The 8,729-nt window shown below is 41.6% G+C and overlaps 1 protein-coding gene across 1 annotated transcript in view; it reads right to left on the bottom strand.

Annotated features, from left to right (window-relative positions):
- Positions 1 to 8,729, bottom strand: part of LOC139540406 (homeobox protein aristaless-like 4) — a 54,502-nt gene that overhangs the window by 11,433 nt on the left and 34,340 nt on the right. Inside the window, exon 3 of the mRNA XM_071344204.1 lies at positions 3,566 to 3,694. Within this exon, the coding sequence (XP_071200305.1) occupies positions 3,566 to 3,694 (129 nt within the window). The remainder of the gene's footprint in view (positions 1 to 3,565; positions 3,695 to 8,729) is intronic.

Raw genomic sequence — 8,729 nt, 5'->3', positions numbered from 1 at the left:
GTCCAACAGCGCGAGGAACGAATGAATGTTTGAGCATGTTCTTCTTGGCCATGGGCATTCTGAAGCACTGTTCAGAGGGAAGCTTCTCGAACGGAAGGTGTAGAGGGTGGGAGGGGTTGCCAATGACAGCCAGTGCCGCCTTTTTGGTTGCCTTGTGGAACAGACTGTTCAACTGTGCCTGTGGTCAACCAATTACTTTGCTGACTCTGTTTACTATTCTGGTCAGTTTGGTCTGGCTCAGATAGCCATACCAGACTGTCATATTGAACGTGAGGATGCCCTCCACCAAGCTGCTGTGCACCCTGTCCAGAACATCCTGGCTGACCCCAAACCCTTTCAATTTCCTGATTTAAAAAAACAGGTGCTGGCTTGCTTTTTAATAAATACATCTCTTTTAAACTCAGATTGTCATCAATTTGTGTCCCTAGGTATTTAAAACACTCAACCACCTCCACTGGTTGGTTGTTGAGAGAGAGTGGTTGGGACATTGGCAAGTTGTTGCCATTGACGATCAGCTCCTTTGAATTTTCCACAATGATGTGGAGGCCACTTGACCGCCACCATTCTTGAAGGTTGTTGGTCTGTTTAAAATAGCTGTCCCCATCTGACGTAGCATCTTTAAAAAAAGAGTCCCACCAGAGCTGTCATCCGTGTACTCGAAAAGGCTCACATTGTTTGCTTGGATCTTAATCTCATTAGTGTAGATGGAGAACAACAACGGTGAATGGACTCACCACTGGGTATGTTCAGGGTCAGTTTATCAGAGAGGGTCCCATTCATCCCATTCTGTGGGCAGTCAGTTAAAGTCCTTGATCCAACCTGCGAGGCTTCCGTTGACATTCAGGTCCAGTAGTTGTTTCAGCAGTGTGTGTATTTGTATTCTATTGAAAGCTGAACTAAAATCAATAAATAAAATGTGTGCATATGATTTTGCATGTTGAAGGTGACCGGCCACCATGTTCACCAAAGTCAGGGTAACATCTTCAGTCCCCCTCTGTGCCTTATAGGCAAACTGTAACAGGTCCAGTTGATCTAAGGACAGGTTAAGGTGCTTACAGACAATCCTTTCCATGCATTTGGCCAAAAGAGCCGTGAGGTCCACAGGTCGAAAGTCATTTGGGGATTTGGTCCAGGCTTCTTAGGCACCAGTACAATGGCCGACATCTTCCAGGAGTTTGGCACTGTACAGGTGCTCAGCAGGAGTTGAAAGGGTCGTGTAAAGACTCCATTGAGCTGGTTCGGCACAGACCTTCAGTACATTGCCCCGCAGTCTAGAGGTGTCACTACAGACCCTGGTTCGATTCCAGGCTGTATCACATCCGGCCATGATTGGGAGTTCCATAGGGCAGCGCACAATTCTCTCCTCTTATCTTAGGTTGACGCGAAAAACAAACATGGTGGCGTGCACAAACTACCCATCGTCGGATTACTTTCGATTTCTAGAAAGTGTTTTACTCAATTACTTCGATCAATGAAAGTAATCCACATCACCTGTGATGTGATGAATTATAAATAGTAAATGCTATTAGCTATAACTCTCGGCTGACAAACCACGATATGATATCTAAATATATTAGGATAAGGTAAGACCCAGATGCAGACCGTGTCGAAGTAACAATGTTTATTACAGCAACAGAGGCAAAGGTACAGGACGGCAGGCCACGGTCAGGGGCAGGCAGTGATCAGGCGGGCGGGTTCAGGGTCAGGACAGGACAGGCAAGGGTCAAAAACCAGGAGGGAGAGAAAGAGGCTGGGAAAAGACAGGAGCTGACCGGACAAACGCTGGTAAGCTTGACAAACAAGACGAACTGGCAACAGACAAACAGAACATAGGTATAAATACACGGGGGATAATGGGGAAGATGGGCGACACCTGGAGGGGGGTGGAGACAATCACAAAGACCGGTGAAACAGATCAGCGCGTGACAAAATATGATGGTTTGAGTTAAGGCAATCTTTCCTCAGTTAGCGCTAGGACTAATGTAGCCTACATTTTCCGGTTTGGATGACTGTGTATGCTGTCGCTACCTCTGTGAATGTCTGAACATTTCATCCAAAAATAAACTGGTCACATTCAGGACATAACTTTGTGAGGACAATGTTTCTGCGAAAAAGTGTGGCTAGTGTAAATGCTGACTGTGTCAATCGAAACTGGAAGTTCTAAATAGTCGTTCTAATCACACCGGTTTGAGCGTACACTGCAGGGACCACTGTCGAATGAAAACACCCATTTGTTTGTACTTGTGAGGTTAAAGTCCTTTTTAGCTTTCCACATTTTCGACCTGTTATTTTCTTTCTCCTTTACAGCATCAGTATCTCCTTTCAGGGCTTGTTGTTGGAAAATACTCTGAGTTATTGTGTTAATGACCGTATACTCACAGAACTAGATGTATGATGTGATGCTCTCTGTCAGCACGAGTCAAAGAACACCTCCCAGTCTGACGAAAAAGCAGTCCTTGAGCTCCTCCCTGCTCTCCTCTGACCATACCTGAATGGATTTCTCTACAGGTTTTTCGCGTTTCACCTGCTGCCTGTATCTCAGTAGAAGATGGATAATATTATGGTCTGATTTCCCGATGGGTGCTCTGTACACTACCTTGTATGCGTCATCTACGTTGCCATAACACTGGTCCAGGATGCGAGTTGAGCGAGTCGGACAGGTGACGTACTGTTGCGGAGTGGGGAGGTGTGCGGAGAAGGAGAGCGTATTAAAATCCCCAAGCACAAATACTGGCTGGTCAGCTGATTGTGAAAGCGCAGCCCTGAAACAGTCTGTAATCCTGTTAGCAGCTTCCTTATTGTTAGATCCAGGCACATAAGAGCAGAATAATGCTAATCAGTCCAAACTTGCGTGGTAGATAGAATAGCCTCAATGATACAATGAGAATCTCATAGTCTCTGGTGCACACTTGTTCAATCACATTACACTGCGTGGCCCAAGTATTATCTTCAAAGATGCATAGCCTATTGATTTGTGTAATGTTGTTTTGTCTCGATCTGCTCTAATAAGCGTATCCATCAATGTTTACATCAACATTGTCCTGCTTGAGCCATGTTTCTGTAAAGCAGATATGATTACTTCTCCTAAAGTCTTTTTCAAATGCAGCCCTTGCTGCTAACTCATCCAGTTTGTTATTTAGTGACCGCACATTTGACAGGGTGATCACCGGGAGCGGGTGACGGCTTCCCCGCCTCCGTAGTCTGTTTCTAACACCACCTCTTGAGCCTCGCTTCTTCTTAGTTTCCCTTTTTGACTTGTAGAACAACCATCAGGCAAGGCAATGCTGTTTTGGAGAGTGAAATTGATCTCACAAAGAGAGTAACTCTTGGGAGTAGGTGATGGTGGTTGATTTACTCACTGACTCCATACAACCGCCGGTAGTGATTGTTAAGCTGTTCGCATATTACAGCGATTAGGATTAAGGTCACACATGCCATGTACAATCCACTTTCAAACTTCCGACGCACTGGGACTTAAACAAAACGGAACAAAATTTAGTGATATAACAATAAACAAACAATTCACACAGGTGAGCTCAGGGTCTGGCAGCAGTGCCTTCGGTACCTGTACGTAGTTCTCTGGCCTGGTGAGCAGGGGGAGCTCGTATGCAGAAGAGAAGTGAGTTCTGACTTGCTGCGTCTGACCAAACCTTTCTCTCTTCCTCCACTTGGCACGCCGGTTCTGGAACCACACCTGTAGAGAAGAAGAGGATACATAAAAAATCGGGTTCTTCATCTGTCCCTGTAGGAGCACCCATTTTGGTTCTTGGTAGAACCTTTTTTTGGTTGCACGTCGAACAATTTCACAAAGATCCACCATATATCAAATGAGATGGTCATATCACCTACACGTTTTGATGGACCTGACTGCATTGTAATCTAAACCAGAAACACCCACCCACCTTTCAAACATTTGTGGTCATTTTGTGGTCATACCTTCCTATGTGGTGTCCCATATACAACAGGAGTTCCCTGATCCTGGTGCAGAATACAGAGTTTCTCCCTCCCCATATTGACTGATACCATTCAATAAGAAAAAATACAATACAAGTAAATGTTATCTAGTAACATTTTTATGCAGAGTGTCACGACTCTCCATTCAGAGTCGTCAGTATCAAGCCTGTCCGTCGATCAGGACTCCGTCACATCATCTTGCAAGTCTCCAAGTGCTGGCTACATAGCTGCATCTGTGAACATATACACATTCACTGTTGTATTACTAATGCTAGTTGGGGATAGGTGATATCTGACAAACACATGTATACTATGTTGAAGTTTAAACAGGTCAGACTAGACCTACGTAATTCTGGTCTCCCCATCGACGACCGTTGGTGAACATACGAGGTGAGGCTGGAGCGCCCCTATTGATGGGCATGGCAGAGTAGATCAGCTCCTGGTCTCTCATCAAAGATACTGGTCGGTCACACACAAACGAATGTGTGTGTGTGTGTGTGTGTGTGTGTGTGTGTGTGTGTGTGTGTGTGTGTGTGTGTGTGTGTGTGTGTGTGTGTGTGTGTGTGTGTGTGTGTGTGTGTGTGTGTGTGTGTGTGTGTGTGTGTGTGTGTGCGTGCAAAGAGCACAGATTACATTATTAATGGTGGTTATGATTAGCCTGGTGGAACCAACCTGATCGCGGTGTTCACCTTTTCTATTTCACTTCAGATATCATAAAATGTGAAGTGAAATAGGATGGTGAACACAGCGATCAGGCTGGTTCCACCAGGCTATATTATGCCCTGGACATTATATGCATCTTAGAAGTAGAAAATAAGAAACAAATAATGTCTACATAAAGTATGTCTCACAATTGGGTTATGAAATGTATAAAAGTAATGAAGTGGGTTATCCTCTGTATTTGTACAAATGATGAGCCTGTGAAAGCTGTTGCCGCTTTCAGGTGAAGGTTGTTGGCCCGTTACTTGCCAACATGTGGCTGACTATTCCATTCATAGGAACGCTCACACCGAGGGCATGTCTGCATGACGCTAATGAGGGCCCCCTTACTGGTTTTCTCTATGCTGCATGTTTGGCTACAAACTGGACGTCTCTCGAACAACTGCAGCAGGCAATCTTATGAGGTGATGTTGACTGGGAGGGCCTGTGACAGGGTGATATAATAGACAGCCAAGTGGCAAATTGCATTTTGTTCTAAAGAAAGGACAAAGCTTTTTGCTAATGCACTTCATCTGCTTGGCTGGGGAATTGGTCTACTCATTTTTTAAGACGGTTCTTTTTTTAATACAACTTTTGTGATTTCCTTTCCTGAGGCGGTCCTAATGAGAGCCAGTTTCATCATAGCGCTTGATGTTTTTCACAACTGCACTTGATGAAATGTTCAAAGTTCTTCAGATGTTCCGTATTGACTGACCTTCGTGTCTTAAGGTAATGATGGACTGGTGTTGCTCTTTGCTTATTTGAGCTGTTCTTGCCATAATATGGACTTGGTCTTTTACCAAATATGGCTATCTTCTGTATACCACCCTACCTTGTCACAACACAAAGGATTGTCTAAATGCACTAAGAAGGAAAGAAATTCCACAAATGAACTTTTACCAAGGCACACCTAATTGAAATGCATTCCAGGTGACTACCTCATGAAGCTGGTTGAGAGAATGCCAAGAGTGTGCAAAGCTGTCATGAAGGCAAAGGGTGGCTATTTGAAGAATCTCAAATCTCAAATATATTTTGATTTGTTTAACACTTTTCTTGGTTACTACATGATACCATGTGTTATTTCATAGTTTTGATGTCTTCACTATTATTATACAATGTAGAAAATAGTAAAAATAAAGAAACCCTTGAATGAGTAGGTGTTCTAAAACTGTTGACCAGTAGTGTATATATTTTAAAACTGCAACAATGTCCATTGGGGTGGGGGCAGGGTCTGTTGAGTAGGACATTGTGAGCAGGGTCTAAGTGATTGAAGCAGGGAGAACAGGCCATGGCTCTCGGTTGGCTGTGGTCCCTGATTTATTTTATTGGCCTTCCTGCGACACCTGGTGTTGTAGGTGTCCTGGACGGCTGAGGGACCCAGTCAGTGAGAGTATTTGACATACATATACTCACACATTTTCATGACTTCAGCTGAAAGATCATCATATCAGACTAGGACTGTGATGGTTTTGTTGCTTCTCTCATACCATCCCCTTTTCCTAAAACAGACCTGGGATAACTATAGTTTTAACTATGCTTTATGGAAAGTAACTATTGTTCCATGGCGGGAACAAATAGTTACTTTGGAGGTGACTACAACTATATGAATGCAGGTCTAAATAATGACTACTTTAAAAAGAATGTAATACAGATCTCAGGAAGTGACTACTTTTCTGGAACTATTGGATTGCCTTCATCTAATGGCATGGCAGTATCTGGAACTACATGTTGAAGATGGAAAAAGAATGAATACAGCACACAATCTCCTATACTATTCCAATCCATCTGATTTGATCGACATAATACATCTGAACATTTTGTACATTTCCATTCTCCTGAATGGACATTGCCTCAGGTGTACATAATCAGGTCAAACCAATTATATTTCTGTATAAATAAATTGTGACGCTCAACTACTGTATGACTCTTTCAACATGCAAATGAAAAGGTTGAAAGCTGCAATTTTATGATACCTAAAACTACTGCAGAGTAATTCAGAGCCATTTGCAAACATTGCAAAACCTTCGGACAGCAAACCTACTTCAAACCTCTTTTTCCATCTGAGCGTTCTTGTTTCAAACATACACTATATTTAAAGGGATATTATTATTTTTTGACTAACTAACATGATTTTCAACCTACCTTGGCTGTAGTTGATTCATGATGGCAGTTTTGGGATATTTAGTTTCCTTTTGACACTTAATAGCCATATTTTGTTAGCATTCTCAGTAACACTTAACATTAAACTGTTGTGTCTGTGTAGGGAAACATTTTATTAGCATGTTACATAATAATTGGGTAATTGCATTTTAATTGCATAGCAATGAGCCGAGAGGTTTTGTAACTACTGTATACAAGAGAAATAGTGGACTGTTCCTTATTCACCTTATATAATAACAACCATTACTATGCAATTATAAAGATAAGTCCTATGCAACAACAATGTTGCTATTGTAATAATTAAAGTTACTACACATGTATAACTTGATGTCAAGTGTTATTGTACGTGTCACTCATTATAAAAATAGATTCGTTAGTCATTTTGAAGCCGCAAAAGTCGTGTACTCTAATGTTGAGCTGATTCTATGTCCCGCATGTATTTAATTCTAGTCTATAGGCTAAATTAAGATGAATATCTAAGAGCCCTCAAAACCATGTGCTTATGATCACATATGTAGTGTAGATTAATTTAACCTACTGTTGTGGTTTTTCATCAAATATTTGGCAGCCATCAAATAAATCTCTTTTGGGTTTTCAAATAACTTGCATGTATTCAAATACCTTCAAATATGATTTGTTTTTCTGAGACCGGTATCTGAATATCAAAGAAAATAGTTGCCTTTTAGTTGAATCCATATTTGACTACATAGAGTATTTGAAAAGTTGGTATTTTCAAATAAACTACAAAATACAACTATTTTCTGCCAACGTCTGTACTAAAATATTGTTTTTGTATCTTTTATTTTTCTCTCCTCTGTTTCATCTTCTGTTCTGCATTTCTGTGTCTGTCTAGTCCAAAACGTTCTCTCTTTGTTTAGATGTGCAGTAACGCATACAGATTTTTGCAACTTCTGGAAAAATCATGGAGAAGAATAGTGGAGAGAGGAAGATACTGGAGAGACGAAGACCAGACCAGAGTAGGTTGACTGGGCCTCTCTCTGTTTAGCTGTATTTATTTATTGTCTGAATCTTATCCTTTGAGGGGAAGGAGAGATTTCTTCAAAGAGGGAGGCCAATCTAGAGCCGACACGGGGTTTGAACTTGGATTATGGGATGGATATGACCCAAACCAATCAGCATGCGGTTTTACAGGCATTTACGTGCAATTTCCCTTTGGCCCATCACGCTCTCTCACACGCTCTCTCACACGCTCTCTCACACGCTCTCTCACACTCTCTCTCACACTCTCTCTCACACGCTCTCTCTCACACGTTCTCTCTCACACGCTCTCTCTCACACACTCTCTCTCACACACTCTCTCTCACACACTCTCTCTCACACACTCTCTCTCACACTCTCCCTCACTCACACATTAACACTACAGGTCAAAAGTTTTAGAACACCTACTCATTCAAGGGTTTTTCTTTATTTGTACTATTTTCTACTAGAATATATAAGAGAAAGAAATTCCATAAATTAACTTTTAACAAGGCACACCTTTTAATTGAAATGCATTCCAGGCGACTACCTCATGAAGCTGGTTGAGAGAATGCCAAGAGTGTGCAAAGCTGTCATGAAGGCAAAGGGTGGCTATTTGAAGAATCTCAAATATAAAATATATTTTGATTTGTTTAACACTTTCTTGGTTACTACATGATTCCATATGTGTTATTTCATAGTTTATCACTATTATTCTACAATTTAGAAAATAGTGAAAATAAAGAACCCCTTGAATGAGTAGGTGTTCTAAAACTTTTGACTGGTAGTTTATATTTACACAAAAAAATGTAACAGTACTACACCAACATATTACTTGGTATTACTTGAAATTACTTGAAAGGAGTTGAGCGAGAGTAGGCCTACAGCAGTATGGGTGTTGTAACACAATATAGAGTCGTCTAGAATTGAAAAGGATT

This window comes from Salvelinus alpinus, chromosome 15, assembly GCF_045679555.1.
Source record: "Salvelinus alpinus chromosome 15, SLU_Salpinus.1, whole genome shotgun sequence".
Lineage (NCBI taxonomy): Eukaryota > Metazoa > Chordata > Actinopteri > Salmoniformes > Salmonidae > Salvelinus > Salvelinus alpinus.
The sequence above is the reverse complement of the archived record's forward strand: the minus strand, read 5'-3'. Positions and strand labels throughout refer to the sequence as shown.